The sequence below is a fragment of the Boleophthalmus pectinirostris genome, unplaced genomic scaffold, assembly GCF_026225935.1.
Source record: "Boleophthalmus pectinirostris isolate CB_2022bp ecotype Guang Dong unplaced genomic scaffold, ASM2622593v1 HiC_scaffold_5, whole genome shotgun sequence".
NCBI classification, from domain to species: Eukaryota; Metazoa; Chordata; class Actinopteri; order Gobiiformes; family Gobiidae; genus Boleophthalmus; species Boleophthalmus pectinirostris.
The window spans coordinates 37365338-37391905 of NW_026571404.1; the positions used below are offsets into that span (position 1 = coordinate 37365338).

Sequence of the window (26568 nt, forward strand, 5' to 3'; positions counted from 1 at the left end):
AAATCAGAGTGAAGAGTGAAGTTGAAAGACCTGGAACAAGTTTATCAGCATAAGTGGATTTATCTCCAGTGTTTATGAAAGCTACAAAAGAAGCTACAACACTGATTCAAAGACTGTGAACTCGTCATATGACACTGCAAAAGGTAAGAGCGTTTTTATTTTGTGGTTCAAATTTATGGAAGTATACTTTACCAACAGATTAGGCATTCATTCATTCATCTTAAAGGTATTAAAGTAACTCCACAGAGACAAACAACAGGAGAGACGTTACACAGGAGGTTTTGAGCAATAAAAACTTTTCAACACAATAAAAGCTCCATAGATTGATTTAAAGATCTTAGATTAAGCTAAATGGACTCTTCTGAGCTTTAAACCCTGTTAGAATGTTGTTGTTTGCACTTTAAGGTTTTATTTTACTTTTATTTACTTGATTTGTCTAATTAAATACTCACAATTTGCACTACTTTTCCTTGCAATTTCTTTTTTTATTTTATTTTGACTTGTACATTTACATTTATACAATTATGCCTTATTGACTCTTTTTTTCTACTTATTTAGAACTTATTATCACCATTTACATGTTTATTCTTTGTTACAGATAGATAGTATAAGTATAAGTAGTAAGTAGTAGTAGTAGTAGTAGTAGTAGTAGTGTGGTGGTGGTAGATCTAGTAGTATGTAGTAATGGTTTATTGGTAAACAAATATTTATACACTAGTTTATAGTAGTATTAGTAGTGGTAGTAGTAGAATTAGGAGTGATAAGTAGAAATAGTAGTGGTTACAGAAATACTTACAGTACTACTAGTAGTAGTAGTTGTACCAGCAGTATATAGATAGATATTATAAATAGTAGTAATTTTAGTTTTAGATAGATAGTATAGTAGATAGTAGTAGTAGTTACTGTAGTAGTAGTAGTAGTAATTATAGTATTAGGAGTAGTAGTAGTAGTAGTAACAGCACCACTCCAATCGAAGTAGCAGCAGAAGTGGTAGTAGTAGTAGCAGTAGTAGTAGGATTAGTTTATAGCAGTATTAGTAGTAGTGATAGTAGTAGAATTAAGACTGATAAGTAGAAGTGGTAATCACAGAAATAATTACAGTAGTAACAGTAGTAGTACTGTAGTAGTAAAGGTGTAGTTGTAGTAGAAGTAGTAGTAGCTCGTAGTTATTATAATATATTGGGATGTGTGAGCTACTGTGTCCAGTAAAAGTTTGTCTAAGTCAAAGTGACCTCCTCACAAACAGAAGGTGCCTGGGAGATGTGTCTGTCTGCATCTCCAAGGCACAAAATGCTCTGTTCCACCTTGTGATGTCATGAAGTGGTAGTTTTCAACAGCTCCTTTTACCTTTAGTTTGTAGAGAATAGTTATTCCAGGGCTGATGTTGTTCATTCTTACTTTGCTTAGAGTATTTACTTCTGAAAATCTTCTGCCACATTTAGTGCAACAGAAAGTACAAAAAGCCTGTAGCATCGCAAATGTCCATAAGGAGCTTGGACTAAACTAAGACTAAACCAGGACTACATCAGGTCTAAACCAGGACTACATCAGGTCTAAACCAGGACTACATCAGGTCTAAACCAGGACTACATCAGGTCTAAACCAGGACTACATCAGGTCTAAACCAGGACTACATCAGGTCTAAACCAGGACTACATCAGGTCTAAACCAGGACTACATCAGGTCTAAACCAGGACTAAACTAAGACTAAACCAGGTCTACATCAGGTCTAAACCAGGACTACATCAGGTCTAAACCAGGACTAAACTAAGGACTAAACCAGGACTACATCAGGTCTAAACCAGGACTACATCAGGTCTAAACTACAGGACTACATCAGGTCTAAACCAGGACTAAACTAAACTAAACCAGGACTACATCAGGTCTAAAAACCAGGACTACATCAGGTCTAAACCAGGACTAACACTATCAGGTCTAAAACCAGGACTACATCAGGTCTAAACCAGGACTACAAAGGACTAAACAGGACTAAACCAGGTCTAAACCAGGACTACATCAGGTCTAAACCAGGACTAAACTAAGACTAAACCAGGACTACATCAGGTCTAAACCAGGACTAAACTAAGACTAAATCAGGACTACATCAGGTCTAAACCAGGACTACATCAAGGTCTAAACAGGACTAAACATCAGGTCTAAACCAGGACTAAACTAAGACTAAAACCAGGACTACATCAGGTCTAAACCAGGACTACATCAGGTCTAAACCAGGACTAAACTAAGACTAAACCAGGACTACATCAGGTCTAAACCAGGACTAAACTAAAACTAAAACCAGGACTACATCAGGTCTAAACCAGGACTACATCAGGTCTAAACCAGGACTACATCAGGTCTAAACCAGGACTAAACTAAGACTAAACCAGGACTACATCAGGTCTAAACCAGGACTACATCAGGTCTAAACCAGGACTAAACTAAGACTAAACCAGGACTACATCAGGTCTAAACCAGGACTACATCAGGTCAGGACTAAACTAAACAGGACTACATCAGGTCTAAACCAGGACTAAACTAAACTAAAAACCAGGACTACATCAGGTCTAAACCAGGACTACAAGACTAAACCAGGACTACATCAGGTCTAAACCAGGACTAAATAAACTAAACAGGACTACATCAGGTCTAAACCAGGACTACATCAGGTCTAAACCAGGACTACTAAAAACCAGGACTAAATCAGGTCTAAACCAGGACTAAACTAAGACTAAACCAGGACTACATCAGGTCTAAACCAGGACTAAACTAAAACTAAAACCAGGACTACATCAGGTCTAAACCAGGACTAAACTAAAACTAAAGCAGGACTACATCAGGTCTAAACCAGGTCTACATCAGGTCTAAACCAGGGACTAAACTAAGACTAAACCAGGACTAAACCAGGACTATCACAATTTTTGACTCATCTGATTCCTGCCAACAGTAAAGAGGAACATAAATTAAAATTTGTTTTGCCAAAACACAGAAAACCACATTTGCAAATGACCATAAAGCAAAAAAAAAAAAAAAAATAAAAATAATAATAAAAAAATGCAGAGACAGAAGCCTCAGATTATTTCGATTTTATTGATACCAGCCATTCCAAACTGGGTGTGTCCCAGTTTAGATTTCTAAAAATCTGGTCACCCAACTCTTGTTACATGGATACGGGAAAAACAAAACAAAAACAAAGCTCATTTCACAAAATCCAACAGTCTCTTAACTTTTATCCTTTGAACTGCATGAGCTGCACTTCTAAGTTTGTTAAAATCCAATGAAATGATGTTAAAAACTGAGCCATAAATCAAAATAGTTTCAAAACTGCAGTCAACCACAAAATTAAAGAAAATAAAAAATAAAAAAATAAAAAATAGGCAACATTTGTGAAATATGCTGTGTATAATTCAGCTATATACATATAATAACGTAAAATACAAACAAACTAACAAAACCTTACTCTGAAAGTCCCTCCCGGAAGTCAGCGCGCAGTCGTCCATCCTCTGCCCGCTCCGAGCTGCTCCTCCTCGGTCTGCTCAGATCCAAGGAGCCGCTGGTATGGACGGAGCCGGGTAACTTTCCGGAGCACTTTCTTCAACGAAAAACACAAGGAATCCACTTAATAACTATGCAAATACGTGACAACAACTACAATCACACGTAAAAATGGGAATATAATGTTCGTTCACGTTTTAAATCACGTCGGAGGAGCAGTGGAGATTTCATCCAAGTCGGACGCTGAAAGAAAGAGGTACGACTTATTGTGTTTTTGCATCTTTTTCGCAGTGAATAGTTTATTTTGCTGCAGTTTTGCACGTGAAAAGGGGAGAATTGCGTGTGTTTAGAGTAGGGCAGAGTAATTAGCGAGGTGTTAGTGAGTTTGTGGTGATTTTGGGAGAAGAAAAGAGCGCTTTGTTGGAGAGATCCCGCGGGACTTGACGCGTAACGCCACCTGTTGCCTTTACGCCAAACCATAAGAAAGACAAATGGGGTTCAATGAGTAAGGTACAGTGAAGACTAAACAAGGACTAAACCAGGATTAAACCAGGACTAAACCGGGACTAAACGAGGACTCAACAAGGACTAAACCGGGACTGAACCAAGACTAAACCTGGACTAAACCGGGGATCATCCGGGACTGAACCATGATTAAACCAAGAAGGAATGAACTACAAAAATAAACCAGGACTAACGCAAGAAATGAGCCAGGTGCAAACTAGGAATAAACTAGGAACAAACCAGGAATAATCTGGGACAGAGCAGGACAATACCAGGACTAAACCAAGAAATTTACCTGAACTGAACCAGGACTAAACCCGGATTTTACCAAGATTTAACCAGGACCAAACAAGGAATGAACCAGGACTATATCAAGAGTAAACCAGGACTAAACTGGGATTAAACCAGGACTAAACAAGGACTGAACTAGGACTGAACCAAGACTAAACCGGGACTAAAGCGGGACTCAAACCGGGACTCAACCAGGACTAAACCAAGAAAGAATGAACTAGAAAAATAAACCAGGACAAACTCAAGAAATGAGTCAGGTATAAACTATGAATAAACCAGGAATAAACCAGGAAATTGACCAGGACTGAACCAGGACTAAACCAAGATTTAACCAGGACTAAACTAGGTATGAACCATGACTAAACCAAGACTAAACCAGATTTAAACTGGGAATAAACCAGGAATAATCTGGGATAGAACAGGACAATACCAGGACTAAACCAAGACTAAACCAGGACTAAACCAAGAAATTGACCTGGACTGAACCAGGATTTAACCAAGATTTAACCAGGACTAAACTAGGAATGAACCACGACAAAACCAAATCTAAACTAGAAACAAATCCCGGACTAAAACAGATATAAACCAGGAATAAACTAGGAATAAACCTGAAATGAGACAGAACAGGACAATACCAGGACTAAACCAAGAAACTGACCAGGACTGAACCAGGACTAAACCAAGATTTAACCAGGACTAAACAAGAAATGAACCACGACTAAACTAAGACTAAACCAGGTCTAAACTGTGAACAAACCCTGTAATAAACCAGATATAAACCAGGTCTAAACAAGGAATAATCTGGGATAGAACAGGACAATACCGGGACTAATCCAAGAAATTGACCAGGACTGAACCAGGATTTAACCAAGATTTAAGAAGGAATAAACCAGGAATAATCTGGGACTGAACAGGACAATACCAGGACTGAACTCAGACTAAAGAATAAACTAAGAATGAACCAGGTCTCAACCAGGTCCCAACTAAATCTGGTCCAAACTAAGAATGCATCAGAACTAAACTAAACTGTGAAAAATCTGGGAATGGTCTAAACCTGGACTAAATCAGGTCTAAAATTGGTTTTATCCAAGACTAAACCAGGATTAAACCAGAGTGAACTAAATTAGCTTTAAATCTGGACTAAACTAGGACTAAACTGTGTCAAAACCGGTTATAGCCATGAGGGAAAAATGCTATTAAACTGTTACTTGGTTAAACCTGAACTGAAACAGGTCTAAACTAGAACTAAACCAGACCAAACATGGGTTAAAACTGGGATTGCTTAATAACGCAAGTAGATAAACGAGGAGCAGAGTACCAGGCAGATGTTGGCATCTAAAACCATAACACTAGAAAGCAACCTGGACTGAAACCAGCAGTGATGGACCCAGACTGAAGCATTTCTCAAGATTTCGTTTGTAAATACAGTAGAATAATTTATGTGTTCTCTGATACTGTTAAGTAAGGCTGGAAAAAAAACAACAAACTGATGACTTTCAATTATTTTACGATGCGAATTGTCAATTTGTCATTTGTATTTATTGAACACTTGTTATGTGGAGCATACACAGACTCCAAACCATGTCTTGTGCTTAGAGAAGAGGCTTTAGGATCCCAGTGTGAGATAGTATTTTGACCCCCATAGTATATCAACCCCGGGGTGAACATACCACTATAGTAGTAGTGACCCCCTGTAGGATTCTGACTCCCCTTACTTTTTTCTTTAGTAGTTACTTATCTGATCATTATTTCTCATGTCATTTACTTTGATTATGTTTGATTTTGAACATACACTGACTCCCTGTTTTGTGTATCAAATCACTGTAACACCTCTATGCCTTAAGTACATTACTCATCATGTTGTAGGCGCGAAAATATGAACACACATCTTCATGTTACATTTTCATCTAATGCAGTTGTCTTTATGTAAGAGTTTACACATCATAACTATAATAAACATATTGGGGGGTCAGATTACTATAGTCATAGGTATCCCCTATTTACCGTATTTTCCGGGCTGTTAGGTGCTCTGGATTATAACACGCACTGTCATTTATTGGTCTATTTTCGAACTTTTTCACAAAAAAAAACGCGCTGGACTTTAAACGAAACCCAACAGTGTGATGGGTGAGTGGTTTTTGTTTGTTTGTGGTGTTCACGGTGACTCTGGGCTTTGTTCAGTTGTGGTGTGTAGGGAGGGTGCTGTCTGGGACCAACGGATTGTCGGCGTGTTCACAGTGACTCAGTTGTTCAGTCGTGTCTAGAAGTGGCACATTGCACTCGCTTTTTCGGTTCGTTCCTCCGTTCTGTTCCTCGTCGGCGTGGAGTGATGAGTGTGGCTGCGGGTGTGTTTCGTTGTGCGGTCACTGTCTGCTCCGTGTGTGTTTGCGTGCGCTGCGGGTGGTGCGGTTTTGTAGTTTACTGGAGTCGTGCTGGGACACCCGAGTGGATTCATGTATAGGGCGCTCTGGATTGCGGGGCGCGCAATTGTTTTTTGATGCGGTTGAAGGCTTAAGAGCGCGTGTAATAGCCTGGAAAATATGGTAACTACTCAACTGATCAGCCCTGTCTATTTAACAAGATTCCAAATCATTATACATCACTTTGATTACCTAACTAATTAATAACTACTTATCTCATTTTCAGTCAAATATATTTAAACAACTAAGTAGTTTTTAGTGAGTTCTTCAAAACCACTTTTAAATATGTCAATATGTTTTAATTTTCAGATATAGTATTAATATTCAAAGTTCTTCTATAGAATTCAAGTTCTGTTTTTAGTTAAATACAGATTTTCATAGGGGGATTCTGACCCCGGGGTCAAAATACTATACCACACCGGCAGAGCAGTGATGACCTGGAAGTGACACAGGAAATGTTTACATGCTGTTTTAATGGAAAAAAAGAGTTTTGTTGGTAAACTGCCTGAGATTTACATGTAGCCTCATCGCACTTTTACTTCATTTTGGTCGAATTGCGTTAAAGTATTACTTTCAGCGTAGGGGTGGGACAAGATCTTGTGCCGCAAGATCTCAGGAGACAAAATTGCCACAAGATTGTACACACATGAGAAAACTGATCTTGTGAAATTTTTTTCCCTGAATTTCCCTTTGGTTTGGACAAAAAAAAAAAGCTGGTGAGTTTCACAGTTTGAGAAGCTGTAGTTCCAAAAATCAGGACTACAGTGAGCGCTAATAAACACAAATAGTGAAGCCAAAATCTCATCTTTTGTCGTTCTCGTGGACCCAATCTCGTGATGTGTGTCGTCTCGTGAAGATTGCGTCTCGTCCCACCGTGAATTCAGAGGGCTTTTGGCGATCTATCAGAAATACCGATTAGGTTTGAGCAATTATTCTGAATCATTTTGTTTAAACAGAGGATATAACTTTGTATTTGTATTGAACATGAGTCAATTTTGATAACACATGACAATAAAACAATAATGTGAGTCATTTTATTGCCCATTTCTCGTGCTGTACCAGTGTGGGTGTGTGTTGAGGTAACGCTCCTCTCTCCTTCTCTCTTTGTTGACTTAAACTCCAGCTAAACTCACACTTTAACGACCCCGAAGAGTTACAATGGCCCGTGGAGATCCAGGCCTGTGGAGATCCAGGAAGACGGAGACACAAAAGACTACACCAGGCTTAGAACTTTACATTGCAAATGAATGGAAAGGCACTGGAGCAAGTCAGAGTTACTTAAGCCTAAACTCACAACTGCTAAAGGGATTAAGGAGGTCAAGATTTATTCTGTTGGTTAATAAGTGTCACAGATAATCATAGAATTTAAAATGAATACCCCTGGCTATTTTAGAAGCAAAATTAAAGGTGCATTATGTAAATTTTCTGGTGGAGAGTCAGTTGCTTTTCTCCATGGAGATATTATTGCTTTGTCTGGAATATTTCACAGTTGCCATGTTTGGACGAGAGCTTTAATTCTGAATAAAAATTAATTTAGCTTTAAAAAGACCATGTCAACACTTAATTCCTAATGAAAATGAGTAAGTGAGTGGTTTATTCCTATTTTAAAGCCAAATTAATTAATTTCTGGATCACGCAAATGTTTATTCTTCTTAAAAATAATGTCGGTCGTTCAGTTCATGCTCATTGTGTCGCCCTTCTGACGAGATCCGGACGATCTGTCTCCACCAGTCCTGGCTTCGGACTTTCATCCATGTCTCTCTGGATTTGCGAGCAGGATGCAAGAGTCGGGGAGGTAGAGCAGCCGTTGACTCAGTTTGTCTTCTTCTTCCCTTCTCCTCCTCAGCAGACAGACGTAAAGCGTGACGAGAGAATTCTCCAGCTGCTGCGCAAATATCATCAGAACCACTGTGAGAAAAGCTTGGATCATGTTTGTGTCCGTGGCGTAACGACAAACTGAGATGACAAAAAAGCCGGCAGCAGCTGAAGTGTGTGTTTTCTTCTGACAGACGTAAATATATTTGTGCTCCCCCTGTCCAATCAGAACCCTTCCCCACCTCCAGACATTGAGCGGAATTAAATAAAGGTGTATTAATGTGTTTTCTATGTAAACCTCAATTCGGAATTATTATTTCGATGTAAACTCTAAGTAGAATATTTTAATAATTCAGAAGTATTTAATTCAGAACACTTTTTTCGGAATTAAAAACATCATGTAAACGTGACCATTATTATTATTAAACCTTTCTATCTTCATGGAGACCAAACCAGACAAAGTTACAGGTCACATCTGTGGAGAGGCGACCCTGCTCACAGTCACAATGTCTGTTTTTCTTAGTATTTTTGAGCTTTAAATCCACCTGTAATTGAATAAATGTAAAGTAAAGCTGATTAATGTCACACTGTGGAACATTCCAGGCAGAGCAGCGACATATCCATAGAAACAAGCAGGTGACGGGCTCTCAAACAAAAAGTTACACAGTGCACCTTCGAGTTCAATCTGTAATTAAGCAAGTTTGGTAAAGCTGTAATTTAGAGAACAGAGAGTATAAATCCTGGTAATTGGGACAGTAGTTAGTAGTTAGTGGTTTTTCAGCTATCATTTAGTTTGTAGTATTTATAAAACACCTATTCATTAAGGTTATAGTTTGGGATGCACCAATCCAGCTTTTCCAGGTCTGATACTGATTCCGATATTAGGGATGTAACGATATCCAAATCTCTCGGTACGATATTATCACAATATGCATCTCACGGTATGATATTTATTGATATAATTGTAGATAGGACACTTTTCTGCCTTTAAAAGACCTTGATAAGATTTTAGTGTGAATTAATATCAATAATATCAAGAATTCAAGTCAAAAACATATTCCTTCATGTTGTCTGCACTGAAATGAATCATGGGATATGTAGTTCCCGATGTTTATAAGCTGTTTCTTCTATAAAACCATGAATTTAAGTAAAGGAACTTGTGATTCGACATATTGTGACAGCCCACGATATTATTGTGAGACTTGACGTGACGATACGATATTATGATATTTGGGTTATTGTTACATCCCTACTATAGATAGTGTAAATATCTGCTGTGATGAACTGATACCAGAGAGTGAAAACAGCTTTTATTTCCTTTAAACAAACATAAAATGAGACAAAACTGATCTAGATGTGTTATGGAGCTGTTTTTAATGTCACAAGTAACTATAGAACAACTTTGTGCAAATAAAAGTTTAGTTATGATAAGATTTTCTGGGCTGACTACGACCAGTAAATAGTCTTATTACATAAATGCACATATCTCCTGTCTTTTCCACTCCTCCTCTCTCCTCCTCTTTTTCTCAGCCTAATGTTGCTGTTTAGTGTTATTTTTGTCCGAGCGACACTTTGACCTGAGCTTGAATGTCTGTGCCGCACTTCCGTGACTTCATCTTCGACCTTTGACCTGTCCAGGGTCAGGTTCTCCCCTCAGGCCACAGGGGAGGGGGAGTTTTTTGGGAACAACATCCAGCATACTTTAAAATAAAACCTCCATTAATAAGGATCATTGTTATTAAAATTTAAACCTGAGATCAATATGAAACCCTGTGTGACAGATCGTTTAGTTTAACTTAATCCATTAATTTATTGTCCAGCAAAGTGGAAATAACAGTTTCTGTCAGGCCTGATACTCTCTGAATATTGTTTGGTCATTTTCTTCCATAGTTTTGTGTTGACTTTGTATTAGTTTAAGTAACTATTTGTTTAACTCTTTTCTTTCCAAAGCTTAATATTGGCCAAGACAGTGATTTTTTTCTTTTCATGAGTTTGGATTAGACAAAAAACTGTTGACTCTGCTTAGATAAATTTTTTGAGACACTGAAGATCCATAAACAGTATACTATAATGATAGACACATTTGTAAATTGAATTGCACTATTTATTTATTATTAAGTATGCAAAAATCTTGCTTTGTCTCATTCTTGTGGAATCTCGTATTGTATGTCATGAAAATTGTGTCTGATCAGCCTTTTCCTCTTGTGTTTGTTAGTTTCTGCTTAGATCAAAATGACACTTGAAACAGAAATAAAGTCCAGATAATTTACTTTAACCACTATTAGAAAGTCATACTTGTACAAGGAGTCTGTGCCGACATTCCCGTGCAGAGACTCAATGTTTACACCTATACAATGACTTTTATACACAAACTATAGTGGGAGGCTACCGTGGTTTAGACTTAGCGCCTCTTCTTTGGTGCACGGAGCAGCCAGGCCTCTTGGCATGTTGCATAGTTCAGTCAGACTCTGTCTGGGGTGTTATCTGGGTAACAAGTCATGACATCATCCCTGTCAGTAGTTCTTGTCCTATTTACCATATTTTCCGGGCTATAGGGCACGCTCTTAAGCCTCCAACCCCATCAGTAAAACGACTGCGCACCCTGCAATCCAGAGCGCCCTATACACGAATCCACTTAGGTGTTCCAGCACGACTTCAGTAAACTACAAAGCCGCACCACCTGCAGAACACGCCAACACCCTCCCTACGCGCCCCAACTGAACAAAGCCCAGAGTCACCGTGAACGCGCCGCCAAAGTCCCACCGACCCATCACACTGTTGTGTTTCCTTTAATGTCCGGTGCGGTTTATTTGTGAAAAAAGTTCAAAAATAGACCATTCAATGTCAGTGCGTCTTATAATCCAGAGCTCCCTACAGTGCGGAAAATACTGTAGTTAGTTTGCTGTTAGATAGATTGGAATATTTCTCTTGACATATATCTAGTTTCACAGCTGTGATCAGAGCCCTTATCTTCTTATGACCTCAATAGAATAATGAACTATAGAAGTGATTATACAAAATAGCTAAGCCTAGTTATTTATCAGGGTGGCTGCAGGGTCTTAAATGTCTTAAAAAGGTCTTAAATTTCATGTTCCTAAATTAAGGCTTTAAGAAGTCTTAAATTATGTTGTCTCATACTCAACCAGGCTCCAGTACAATGTTAAATGGAGGGAGGAAAAAAAACAACATGAACTCATGTAACGTGAATAAACGTCTAATTTGGAGTATGTGCAAAAAATACTTGGTTTCTGGCACCGGCGGCAATGAGTGAACAATCAGTAGAGTGGAGGAAGACGTTGGATGGATCATGGGGAAGTGTCGGTTTATTCCACAGCGGCTCTTAGATTCTAGATATAGTACGTAGTTGGTTGGTCATTATTAGAATTAGATCTGGTGTTTTTTGCCCGCATAATGGGTGCGATGTTGGTCTTAATTTTCATTTGAGTGGTCTAAAAAAGGTCTTAACTCTCTCCAGGCAGGCGTTGCAGATTTGCAACAGCTAAATGCCAATTACCTACTTACTCCAAATCCATATTTTATGAGCTTTTTTTACTAAGGAGCCTTTTATCCCATCCATGCTGATAAATGTGGACGATACAGACTGTGTAAAAACAGCTACACACAAACGACCTGCCAGAAGTGTAAAGAACTTTTGTTGTTTACAAAGGATAAAAATTGTTTCTTGGAAAACCACACGCAAAAGTGATTTTGTTCTGCCACTGTAAAGCTCTTACACTGAGCTTTATGTTTTCATTGTTATGAAAAGTGATATACACATAAAGTTAGTGTTCATATCATTTTCAGTCTTCAGTGTTAATTTACCACACCGGACCAATGCTGCAAATTTGAAACATCCCAGAACACACTGGATGTGACGGTCTCTCTCAAAAAGGATTGTATATTAGTACCTCATATGATCATTTTCCCCAAATATCAGATTTTTTCCTGTTACTAAAATTTAATTTGAGCCTGAGAATGTTAAAAAAAGTCTTAAATTTGGGATAGTCAAACCTGGGGATACCCTGTTAGGATAACTAACAAACCACCAAACCAATGCCGATACCTCCCCCGATATATTGGTCCATCTCAACTCATTTGCCTGCCTGTTGGCCTTGCCTGTTGCATAGTGTGGACATTTTAGGTCATGTAAAATTGTCTTCATATAATTAGCAGTTGTTTATTTGGATAACATTTTGAAGAACTTGTTTGATTATCTTATGACTTGTAGTGTATAATTAGAGTGCATTATTTGTCTGTCCTTCCCTCTGTGTTTATAGTTCATATTCTTGCTTCATTCATTCCTGATTGTTTCACTGTTTCAGAGTTGTTGTGGTGTAATGTGTTAATGTCTTTATCCTGCTCCAGTCTGAGCCACAAGAATCCAGCACCTGTGGTTTAGTCTGACCCTTTATTTACACACTGACCCTGTGTAAACCTGTGTGTGTGTGTGTGTGTGTGTGTGTGTGCGTTTGTGTGTGTTGTGTGCATTTGTGTGTGTGTGTGTGTGTGTGCGTTGTGTGTGCGTTTGTGTGTGTGTGTGTGTGTGTGTGTGTGTGCGTTTGTGTGTGTGTTTGTGTGTGTATGGGTGTGTGCAGACGCAGAGAAAAAACAAATACAATACATGACTTCAGTATTTTATTTTTGCTTTTGTTGATTCAGTTGTAGGGATTATTATAGAGCTTATAGGGATTTTCTGTCAGGATTATCGACTCTGTGACCAAACAGTGAAAGTTATATTTCACTTTGGAGAGATCAACGTTCCTCTAGTCTGACGGCAGCTTTATCAAATCAAACACAGCCAATAAAAGCACTTTATATCTAAGTTTAGATTTGAGAGAATGGCTTGATAACATGTTATTTTTGCTTCTAAAACAATCACTTTTTTTTTGGTGCTTAAAATTATATTATGGTTATTAGTAATTTCTGTAGTGAGGTCTAGAACTCATTACCTCTGGTGTTTTCCAAGTTTTCTTTTTTTCATCTTTTCTTCTCACTGTCACTTAACTGATACTATTAGTTGACTGACTACTAAGTCAGAAATGAGAAAAGCCTGAGAACCATATGCACTTTGTAAATGAGGTCATCTGATTGTGGCTATACCAGCATGTCAAAGCCTGATCCCGTCAGATCTCAGAAGCTAAGCAGGGCCGGGCCTGGTTAGTACTTGTATAGGAGACCACTGGGAAAATCAGGTGCCCCTGGAGGCGCCAGTCGTAAAAATCTGTTGTTGTGTCCTTAGGCAAGACACTTCACCCACGTTGCCCAGTATGAAAGTGATGTGTGTCTGAGTGATGGTGGTGATCTGAGGGACCGATGGCGCAGATTGGCATAGCAGCCAGCTTCCATCAGTCTGCCCAAGGGCAGCTGTGGCTACAATAGCAGTTTACCACCACCAGGTTTGGAGTGACTGAACAATGCTGAATGATGATCTGTAAAGAGTCTTTGTGACATATATCTGTGAAAAGCACTATATAAATACTTACTTACTTATACGTCCGACTTACTACAGGTCTTCACAGCATCCTGCAGTCACTATTCACTCTGTATTCACACTGTATTTACTCTGTATTCACTCTGTATTATTCACTCTGTATTCATTATTCACTCTGTATTCACTTTGCATCCATCCTGCACTCTGTATTCACTGTTCACTCTATATTCACACTGTATTCACACTGTATTCACTCTAAATTCACTCTGTATTTTTTACTCTGTATTCATTCTGTATTATTCACTCTGTATTCACGTTTGGTTCCAGTCAAATGAAGCTCACGATGTGAACAGTTACAGGAGTGAATTTGGATCTAGACTCTCTATTATGATTATTATTATTATTATTTTTTAACGGACAACATATGGGAAAAAGCACCAGGATCATGTAGAGCGGGTTAATACAGACATCTTAAGACCAAAATGACAAGACTCACAGCAGGTACAGAGAAAGGGGCAACCAATATTCTAATGTAAGTCAATTGGAGCCAGGATCAGAAGGAGCCGGAAGAGCTGCATGAGAACTTCCGATTTGTCCATGTATATATACAGTCTGTGCTCTGTATTCACTCTGTATTCACTTTGTTCAAATTTACGCCTTCACAAACCCTTTATTATTTTCACAAACGGACCTTTGACTCGGGCGTTTACGTTTGACTCATGTCTCATATCACTGCTCAGCCCTGTGACCTAAAGATACATACTGCTCTTACAGGACAGATATGAAGCTTTCTGAACAAGTATAAGGGCACATAGACAAAAACCAAAATATTGTGATATCGTATTGTCAAAAGTCTCACAATAATATCGTAGACTGTCATAATATATCAAATCACAAGTTTCTTTGCTTAAATTCATGGTTTTATTGTAGCAACAGCTCATGAACATAGAGAACTACATATCCCATGATTCATTTCAGTGCAGACAACATGAAGAAATATGTTTTTGACTTGAATTCTTGGGATTATGACAGAAATAATTCACACCAAAATGAAAAAAAGTGAAAAAGAGTCCACATGGGAATAGAAATGAAAGTACTGTTATTTAATGTTGAAAATCACATTCTATTGTTTAAATAAAGTAGTTCTTTATTATCATCATGGTATCAGAATAGGTATTGCGTATTGAGGCCTTAGTATTGAAATTTAGTTTGAAATTTTTTGTATCGTGACAACAGTTAACAGTCCTTAACCAATATTTTTTTGTGAAATTAGGTCCAATAACACAATAAACCATAAAAATAAAATAATCATTAACCAGTAGCTGCTTGTTTTGTCAAGAAAAGTCCACAATACGCTATTAAACTTACACATCTCCATGGAGACCAGCAGGCAGCACCACTAACCCAGTTCACAGGTCAGATCTGTGGAGAGTATGATCTAGTTTTGAGCAATAAAATCACCTATTATGTTATAAATGTTTAATGCCATACTCTGGAACATTCTGGACCGAGCATTTACATCGCCGTGGAGACAAGCAGCTGCGTATGTTCCAGCAGAAAAGATTTATGTTGACAACATAAAATGATTTGAACATTTGTGTTTCCTGCAGCGTTTCTTCAGAAATGATTTAGTTTGTCTCATTTTTTTTTTTGTATCTTTTAAAAGCACCAGATTTTGTTGCATTATTTAACGGTTTGTCCTTCCAGTTACACTCACTTCAAATTATAATTCCAGTGTGGCATTACTTCAGTTGTACCTGTAGTTTCCCACAATTGCAATTTAAATAGACGTAATTAGCAAATCACACACGCTGCAGTTTTTGAAGGGCCATAATTTCCTCCGCAAACCACAAAATCTCATATCTTATCCTGCGTAAAAACTGCTAACCCCGTAGTTTTATCTGTCCAAACATGTTCTGAGATGGGATTCTTAGTTTATTAGTTTGTCAGTTCAGATTTCAGGCTTTGGGTAAATTCTTCTGGATGTGTTTTAAAATGTGAACTTTGAACTGAATTCTATTATTAAAACAGAAATCTCAAATCTAATCACAGTCGCCGTGCTTGTCAGGAAAATCCCAGTTTGATGTTTTCCCAGCTCCTCCGGGCCTTCAGCTCTGCTCCAGTTCATCCGCACACAGAGGATGTGTTTTTAAAATGTTTGCTGGATTTTCTTTCCATGGAGCAGGCTCCGTGAGGACACACCCCCAGACACCAGGAATGTACGACACACATCTGCTGCCAAAGTGAAAAGTCAGCACGGAGAGATGGAGGAGAGGTGAAAGAGAGAGAAAGAGAGAGAGAGGAGGGAGAAGGGAAAAAGAGAGAGGAGGGAAAGTGAGAAAGAGAGGGAGCAGGGAAAGAGAGAGAGAGGTGGAGAAAGTGGGAGAGGAGAGAGTGGTAGTAGGGAGAGGGTGAAAGAGAGATGGGGAAGGATGGAGAGCGAGGAGGGGGGTGAGGGGCAGAGGGTGAGAGGGAGGAAGGGGGGGAGACACAGGGAAGAGAAGGAGAGAGATGGAGTGATGGAGAGGGTAAATGGAGAGAGAGGAACAGTTTCCCACAGGATGTAAACAGAAGACTGGAGGAAACTCCAGGCACAAGCTCAGCTGTTTTAAAACAACCCTGCCCCCATTTCAGTGAAACACCACCCTGTGGTGTTTCACACAGGAGGAAGGGAGGGCATCTGACACACAAAGATAGACTATAATGCCATTTCAAATCCTTAAAGAATCTACTCTGTTAACACAGTTTCTGTATAAACCGGATTACGTCCAGACTACTTCCTGGACAAGGGTCATGTGACTGTGACTCAGTTTTTACACAACAAAATAATGATTTAAATTTCTGCTTTTAGTAAATCTGGACTGAACCTGAACTAAACCTGGACCAAAACTGAACAGAACCAGGACAGAACCAGGACATGAACCTGGACTGAACCTGGACTGAACCTGGACTAAACTCAGACTGAACCTGAACTAAACCTGGACTAAACCTGAACAGAACCAGGACAGAACCTGGACTAAACCTGGACTGACCCTGGAGTAAATCTGGACTAAACTTGGACTGAACCTGGACTGAACCAGGGTTGAACCTGGACTGAACCTGGACTAAACCTGGACTAAACCTGGACTAAACCTGGACTAAACCTGGACTGAAACTGGACTGAACCTGGACTGAACCTGGACTGAACCTGGACTAACCCAGACTGAACCTGAACTAAACCTGGACTAAACCTGAACAGAACCAGGACAGAACCTGGACTAAACCTGACTGACCCTGGAGTAAATCTGGACTGAACCTGGACTAAATCTGGACTAAACTTGGACTGAACCTGACTGAACCAGGGTTGAACCTGGACTGAACCTGGACTAAACCTGGACTGAACCTGGACTGAACCTGGACTAAACCTGGACTAAACCTGGACTAAACCTGGACTGAACCTGGACTGAACCTGGACTGAACCTGGACTAAACCTGGACTGAAACTGGACTGAACCAGGACTGAGCCTGTGCATGATGTTTCCTTGTTATAAATTCTATAAATATTGTTATAAAAACACACACTGTGGAACATTGTGATTGGTTTAAAGGTGCACTAGGTCACTTTTATGGTGAAGATATTTTACCTGGAATATTCCACAGTGGGGCATTCAACTTCTCTGTCCTTATCATTTACAAAAAACTCACCAGAAAAGTTCCGCATTATATCTTTTAATCAAACAATAACATGTCTCTGTTGTTGTTTTCGAGGCACAGGCAACGTTTGATCTGGTTTGGACATGACAAATATCAAGTTTGAAGACGAATGATCCTCTAATACCATAAATATGAGGAAACATGTGTCTGGTTTGTAGATCTGCTCCAGTCCCCAGAGTTCAGGAGCAGATGTGTTTTCATTCAGGCCTCTGCTCTCCTTTCCTCTCCTCTCCTGTCCTTTACTCTCCTCTGCTCTTTTCTGCTCTCCTCTATTCTCCTCTCTTCTGTTCTGCTCTGACTCAGCTCTGCTCTTTGTTTAGGATTCTCCCCTTGTCAAGAATGATTTCGTTTGACATTAGGTTTTCTCTTTAGTGGAGAGTGGACCTAGATCCTCCTGCCTTTGAGCAAACACACTGACTCAGAGCGTTAGCCCACTAACCCAGGGGTTGTTGGTTTTGTTCCCACTTAGTGTTGTCACAAAAACATTTCAAACTTGATTTCACTGCCATTTCTGACACCTGAGGGCTGCATTTGTCCACGGGCCATAGTTTGGGCACCGCTGCTGTGTGTGAATGTGTTTTTGAGTGTGTTTGTATGTGAATGTGGGAATGTCTGCCACATGAAATTGCACTGTTGTAAATCTATGTTTAAAGGTAGTACTTTTAAACAGTTCTGAACGGTGCAGAAAAACTACAACCAGGGACACGAAGCTGAAGATTAACACCAGCTACACACTCTATGTCAGGGGTCTCCAACCTGTAGCTCTCCACCCCCTTCCAAGCAGCGATTTCTGAATTCGATGTATTGCGCTGAATAACTCAAATTTGATTGATTAAATGCCTATTTCCGTTGTAAATGTAGCATTTTGATCCTTATATTTGTGCACTGATAAATGGATAATGGCTTATGTTTGCACTGCACCACATCTACAGTTTGCCATGGTGCTTATATTTACTCAATTTCTAGTGACCGTTAAATTGAGTATCTCTCTGCCATTTTCATTTTACAAAAAGTAGCTCACAGGAGGAAAAAGGTAGTCATCAGTCACTTCATGGAAACTGTCTGACCTCACAGTGTTGGAATTCGTTCGCTCGACGATGGGCGGGTGCTTTTTTTATTTAACCAGTTGCTGCTATTTGTTTGTGATGTATGGAATGCACTGCTAATGGGACTAACTGGTATATTAAACTTTTCCCAAATCAGAGTAAGAAGAAGGGCAATAACGTCTTTCCCCTTGATAAAATTCACCAAACATTCTCTTTGTTCCAGCTTTAAATCCTCGATATCAGGAATTGGTGACAACACAGAATATATGACTCTTCGCTGATTGGCTGGTGCCCGGACTCGCACTTCCAGGGTTCTTGCAATTCTGATTCCTGACCTAGTCGCTAGAGAGAAATGAAACTGAGCAGAGGCACTAGGTGGCATCAGCCTGGCTAGGAAAAAGGTTGGAGACTCCTGCTCATGTGTCTCATCTAGAGCTGCTCGATTATAGAAAGTCATTATCACAATTATTTTAGTCAATACTGAAATCACAGTTATTTAAAGGATTATTTTTTAGTTACATGATGCATTTATTCAGCATTTCACACAACAATTTGTTACTGATAATTTACAGAAAACTTTCAAATTGAAAACAAATAAAAGCTACAAATATGAACCTTAGAGCAGTTTTGCAATGTATAAAACAAAAAATAGATAAAATATACTTTGAACATGAAATAAGACATAGAAGACAATAAATGTATGCAAAATAAAATATATGTCCAGCTGTTCTACAATCTCTATACAATCTCCACAATATAAGAAATATCCCAAAATAAACTTTGTTAAGCTTTATCATTTCAACTCGATTATATGCGTTTGGAGATTGTTTGACACACAAATTTAAATTGCGATTAAAATTTGATTAATTGCACAGCCTTAGTCACATGCTGCATGTTCTGCCTGTGACTATGCCGATTTGATTTATGTATTTATTTTTGGGCAAGTAAGAAATGTACATTCTTTTACAATGGAACACATAACATTAATGAAATCAGAGCAGAAATAACAACAACAAAAAATTTAAATAAATAAATAATTTCCTCAAAAAGGAGTGGGAAGAAGAAAACTTATATAATCCCACAATGAGCTTTCTTTTGAATTTTTCAGACATTTTACATTAAACTATATGAACTATTTACAAGTGCGGACAAAGAGTCACTGCATGACCCTGTCAAATAAATAAATAATATCAATAAATAAATGTCACACAAAAGCAGCAAAAATCGCAAAGACTTGTCGAATAAGACACAAATAGATTTACATACACACACAGAGAGAGATAGTTTATTGATCCTGAGGGAAATTCAGTGTATAAGTGTAATAAATTAGTAAATGTAAAAAAGATCCGGGCTGTTTACACGAGATGGTGGGATTAGGACACAAAACATGAAACTCCTTTTCCCTGTAGAGTTTACTGTAAGTGGGGCTGTAAGTCTTTTAGTCATTTCGTTTATTTTTGTATTCGTCGACTAATCATTTTATTTAGACGAGAAGAATTTTTTCAGCAGAAAGGAGAAGTGAGTGAGTAAGTGAGCTGAAAATTTTGTATTTTTTGGTGTTAAAATGTAAAAGTCACAGGTTGTATTTGTCTTTTTATAAATACATTGTTTCCTTGTACTTTTTTCTGCATAAATAGTAGTTTTGGCATGACCTCCCCCTGCAGGTGTAGTGTTGCGAGTGCAGTTTGAGTCACACACACAGAGATACGTAATCGTTTCGAGCGCTTTGACCACTTCCCCTTTTTATTCAACTAATTGATCAACAGGACGTGTCTTTAGTCACCTACAGAACTAACGTAAATTGCACACTTGTAGAGTGAGACGTGTGCAGTGACAGCATCTTTACTGCCAATACATAATGTCTAGTGTGGTGTGTTCACTTTGGAATTGTCCCATTTCCTCATTTTTAAAGACTTGACGACGGTGAGGAACAATCATGTGACCAAAAGTGTCTGAGAGGATTCTATAGAAGATCATGCTGAGAAACTGATTGTAATGATTAGGCAATTTCCTGTCGTGTAGTTATTCTGGTGTGCTGGGGTTGTTTTACTGTATGTGGACTCTGGACTGTGAGTGACCTAAGTTTAGTTTGGCCACAAGAGGGCAGAGCAGAGACAAAACCGAAAACTCTAACGTCATGGCTCATTTATTTTAACGAGGCAGCAAAACAGAAGCAGTAAAAACAGACAATAGTGTAACTTTTAGTCACTTTTTCTTCATGCTTTTCTCTATGGAGATGTTCTTGCTTTGTCTGGAATGTTCCATGGGATGGTATTAAGCCTTTCTGTCATTATGGAAACCAAACCAGACCGAATTACAGGTCAGATCTGTGGAGAGGCGACCCCGCTGACAGTCAGAATGTCTGCTTTTCTAGGTATTGCTGAGCTGTAAGGTAAGGTGTTTAATCAATCAATCAAACTATTTATAAAGCGCTTTTCATACAAAAAAAGTTTTACAGTGAAAAAAAACAATCCTACATTTCCTTCCAGCCACCTATCCAACCTCCACAGCTGCCTGACACCACACAACCAAACAACCCAGACACACACACATGCACACACACACACACACACACACACACACACACACTAACATGCTAAAATATAAAAAATATACATAGTAAAATGTGAGACTGAAACACCGGAAATCCTAAAAATGATAAAGAAATATGAGTTCAAGCTAATAATATACCTAAAATAAATAAATATAATAAAATATGTATAATAAAAACAAGTAAAAGTATGAAATTTCAATCTAAAACTAAGCTAAAAAGGTGGATCTTGAGCCTCCTCTTAAAAACATGAACATTGTCTTTGGCCCTGAGCTCCTCCTTCAGGCTGTTCCACAGACGACAGCCGTTGAACTGGAAAGACGCCTCTCCATGAGTGTGTCCTGACTTTGGGAATGACCAGGATCCTGCTGCTGGAGGAACGCAGGGTCCGTGAGGGCTCATAGGGTAAAAGCAGTTGTGAAAGATAAAAAGGCCCAAGACCTTTAGACATTTAAAAAACAGTAAAAGAACTTTTAAAATCGATCCTGAAACTCACAGGGAGCCAATGCAGTGATTGTAAAACGGGTGTAATGTGGCCCTGCCCTCTGGGCCTCGTCAGGACACGTGCTGCTGAACGTTATAAGAACGGCAAACCTGAAATACTCATTTCGGGAAGATCTGTGGGACATTCCAGTCAGAGCAATGACAGCTCCATAGAAACAAGCAGGTGACCTCCAAACAAAAAGTTACACAGTGCACCTTTATGGTCACTGATGGATGCAGGATTTGTGGTGCTTGATGAAATAAAACACAAATTGAAATTGTTAGTTTGTGATTTTTTGTTTTTTTTGTGCAATTCTGTAATATGTGCATTTTTTAAAAATTGTATTTGGTCTATTAATATCTTAAATGTGTGCTGATCTCAAACTTGATAGTACTCTTTATAGTTAATAGTACTCTTGTCATTCCTCATTTACTCTGCTCCTGGTGGGGGTAGGTTTCTTCTGTTGCCTCAGATGCCCTGGAGTAGACTGACTGGAATGAGACAGTTCATCTTAATCTGCACCCCTGCACATTTCTCTACTGTTGACACTTGTGTGACGTTAAAAATGTGTTTTATTGAAACGTTGCGTGGCCTAATGCCTAAAGCTACAAGTTTATTTGATTTTTTTCACCAGTAGATGTTCTCCCTCCCTTCACCTGACCCCTCTCCTGCCCTGTCCATTGGAGCTGGAACTGAACCACCAACTCATCATATTCTTTCTTTTCTGTTTGCTTGTAAACACACATGTTAAGATGATATAAAAGTGTGTCAGTGGGAGAAAGGTCGAGTCACATCATTCTTCTATAAATCCCACTGTCACGTCCTGCTCCTCTGTGCACTCACATTTACATGTGCTTGGCCTGCTTTCTCTCTGCTTTAAACTTTATATTTGTGTTCTTGGAAAGTGTTTGGAGCTTCCTCACAGCTGGACTTCATCTTCTCAAACATCTGGACGCACATGTGTCCTCCTCCACATGTGGGTTAGATATTCCAGCTCAGATCTGAAGCTTTGTGTCAGAAAGAGTCAAAGACGAGCTGTATTTTGTCACTCAGGACTGAACACTGGACTTTTATCTTTAGATTAAAACCTCATGTCTTAAAGTCTGTGCTATAATTCTGTCACATTTTCCATTGCTAGTGTATTATATTTAGGTTAGGTTCATTTTAAAGCTTTTCTAATTTAAATTTTGGTGGTTTGTGGTGATATTAGGGATTCACGGATATCAAATACCAGTACCCAGTGTCTGATATCAGTATCAGAGATTGGTGCAGATAAAGAAAAATCTAGATCAAATATTGGTTCAGCCATTATCCTGATTGGTCATATAAATTACTGTAATAAGACTATTTACTGGTCATAGTCGGCCCAAAAAGTCTCGGTGTCAAACTGAGAAAGTTGTATTACGACATTTAGGCCGTTATATAAAAAGGGCTTTTTACAGTTTATAATTATAATGATTCTCCTTCATAAACCTTCCTGAAGTTGCATTTTGTTTCATTCTTACTCAGTGATCTGAACTGTAACTGCCACAGAAGTTCTAGGTCATTGTTAGTACATGTTAGGGGAGGGCGATATCTCGATATTTTAAATATATTGTGATATTTTTTTAACTTGATATGGTTTTTGACATATCGTATATATCGATATAATGCTTATATTCAATTCTGATTTCACCTCTTCGCTTGTTTCCTTTCTCTGTTGATGCGCCCCTGCGCCCCCGCCTCCCTGATTTTGCTGCTTGTGTCTCATTCACTCCTCAATACTGCCGAGAATGAAGAAAGTTGGTGCCAGTGAAAAGCTTCTAGCACCACGAAACCTTTTCCACCATTTACAGACAAAACCATCAGCAGCACATCCTCTGTCACAGAGAGAACACTCATATGAACACTGAGTCGTGTCCTTTAGTCTGAAAGAAGCTGACCCGCACGAGCGGCACAAGAAGCGAGCTATATATGCTAATTAGCCATGCGCTTTTAAGTTTTGTTTCTGTAAAATGTAAACACGTGTACAAAACTGCATTAAACACATTATAATCTCAGATGGTCTGATGTGGTTCTAGAGTCATTATGGTTTAAATGTTGTAAAGTTTAGCAATGTAAAGTTTATTTATGCAGACGATTTTAATGAATAATCTGCTGCAGTGTCACTTGTACAATAGTGTTTAGAAATGTTGGGTTTGATCTGCAGTGGATTGTGGGAAACCTCAGAGCTCCTTACTGCTGGATAGGAACATGAGTCTTTTAAAATAATGATCCTTCCGAGTCCCGAGCTTCCTCTGCTAAAGGAGCTCATGGTTGTCGTGTGGTTACCAGAGTTGATGCAAAGATGAGCTTGAGTTGAGTTGTTTTATTTATGAATTAAAAGAAGAAAAATCTGTATTATTTGTTTTATTTTACAGTTAAATTATTATTTATGTAATCAGGGATTTTTTGTAATCTTAAATGCGACAGAAGCACTTTGTTCCTATATGAACTGTCTGCCTCTTGCACTTCAATAAAAAAAGACATTGTGGAATTTGGCAGATTTGTTTTTGCTGGAGTTTTTGGGGGGTTATTTTTCCTGTACAGATATCGAGATATATAACATATATAGAGATAGAGCAAAATATATTGAGATATATTTTTTACTCCATATCTCCCAGCCCTAGTACATGTACTTTTTGTCTGATGTTGGCTGCTGAGCCCTTTTGAATCTTATTCTCTCTTTTTTAACCACATTTTATCCACACATTTGCTGAACAGTATTTCAAAATAGACAAATCAAAAGACAAAGCCTAAATTGTACATTAAATATATTTATGGTGTTCTTTCAGACGCTGACAGGGGGCGCTCTCATCATGTCCTCTGCTGCAGTGAACCGCTCCATCAAACAGGAGAGGAAAGGAAGCTTCTTCAAGGTATTTACCCACACATTTACAAACACAGTTGTATTCGAATCATCTAATCATCTAAATGCAGTGATTTTGACGTGTGTGAATTCTTACTGATCAATGAATGTGCCTCCAGGAGCATGAACATTAGAAAAGACTGAAATCTGAACTTATAAACTCATCTCATTTCTGCACTAAAAGTAAAACTACAGGTAGAACAAGATTTATCAATAGAAAATCTGAAAATTCTTTGCAGAGGACATTCTATTGGCTAAATAATTGCTGCCTTTGTGATTTGATAATGGTGACATATGGTGCAGCCCTACAGTGTGTGGATTCTGGAGGTTCTGAGCTTTCACATGAGGCCTGTCCATAAACTGAGAATGAGACAAATTTCCTCTATCTGCAGGTTAAGTCTCTGCTGCTGTCTCAACATTGGTTCTGCTGTGATTGTAGTCCATCCATCCATCTTTTTCCACTTATCTGGGGCCGGGTCACCTAATGTTGTGATTGTAGTAACTTTATTAAACCACTAAGAGCTCAGGCTACATACAGTCCCTTTAAACTGCCCAGGCACCACCTTCTGCGTGAACAAAGGGTCTGGGTTTGGGTGGGGGCAGCAGTAGATTACAGACTGAGGAGAGGTGGAGTCACTTTGTGGTTTTGGACGCATTTATTTGGCTATTTTTAACTTGAGACTCTGCAAATGTAACAGAACACTGTATGTTAACAAAATCAGACTCTGTTCACCCAGAAACACGACTCATGCTTCATTGTTGCTGTGCTGGAGGATTTCACCTGTTGTGCATGTTTGGGGTTGATGGATTGATTTGGGTCACACACAGGGAGAACATGCAAACTCCACACAGAAAGGCACAAGAGTCAAACTTAGAACCTTCTTGCTGTGAGGCGAGAGTGCTAAACAGCATTCTATCTTTAGCATGAATTCAGTCACAGGTGCATTCGCACTGTGAGCAGATCTGATTTGTGACCCCACATAGCGTCGTCACCTGCTTTCTACTGAGTGAGATACCGTTTTTTTTGGACTATAAATCACGCCTTTTTCATGGTTTGGGTGTTTCCTGCGACTTATACTCCGGTGTGACTTATATATTAACGTTTTCACACTGACACCTGCGAGAGGCTCTAGGCTTGTGTGTGAGTATCTAGTACTACAATTACTCTCGTACCACTGTTACTTCACTTATGTCTCCTGTAGAAAAAAGCCGCTGTCTTGCCGCAAATAGTGAAATATTCAGCCGAAAACGGTAATCGAGCAGCAGAAAGAAAGTTTGGAATGAGCGAGAAACTTGTGAGGGACTGGTGGAAAGCAGGGATGGAGAACACAGCTTCACGGCAACTGAGAGGATGCACCATGAAACTTTCCTGAAAGTCACTGGATGAACAAAACCTGAACAATCAAAACCATCCTGTCGGGATTCACAAAGGCCAGAATAATTCTAACTGGAACTGATGCTGAGTCTGACGACAGCGACACAGAAGAGGAAGTGGCGCTCTGATTACATCATAGATCTATGGTTTATCTCTGGAGGTCGCGCAGAAATGACACAGAGGATGAAGAATTGAATGGATTTAGTGATTTGGAGTGAGATTGTGAGTTTGGTAAACTGTTACGTTAACATATTAACGCCTATTCAGCCTGTTGTTCTCTATTCTGTTGTTATTACTATACTTTCCTTTCAAGATGAAATGTCGGTTCCTGATCTCTGATTTTATAAAATACATTTCCCCAAAAAGTGCGACTTTGAGTCCGGTACGACTTATATATGTTTTTTCTTCTTTATTGCGCATTTTTTGGCTGGTGCAATTTATACTCTGGAGCGTCTTATAGTCCAGAAAATACAGTAGATAAGTTTAATGATGCCGTCATACTGCAGAACATTTCAGGCAAAGCAATAACATCTCCATGGATACAAGCAGGTGACCCTCCCTCCACCAGAAAAGTGACGTC

At 38.9% G+C, this 26568-nt stretch overlaps 1 protein-coding gene across 3 annotated transcripts in view; it reads left to right on the forward strand.

The window, feature by feature from the left end:
- The window catches only part of rin2a (Ras and Rab interactor 2a), a 91568-nt gene continuing 65000 nt past the window's right edge, over nt 1-26568 (forward strand). The window contains exons 1-2 of one of the 3 annotated variants that reach the window (XM_055162991.1): nt 1-143; nt 24540-24623. In XM_055162991.1, coding sequence (XP_055018966.1) covers nt 129-143; nt 24540-24623 — 99 coding nt within the window. In that variant the 5' untranslated portion in view covers nt 1-128. Of the gene's footprint in view, nt 144-3108; nt 3749-8697; nt 8719-24539; nt 24624-26568 lie in introns of those variants that run through there. The other 2 variants (XM_055162992.1, XM_055162993.1) reach the window with 2 other exon arrangements.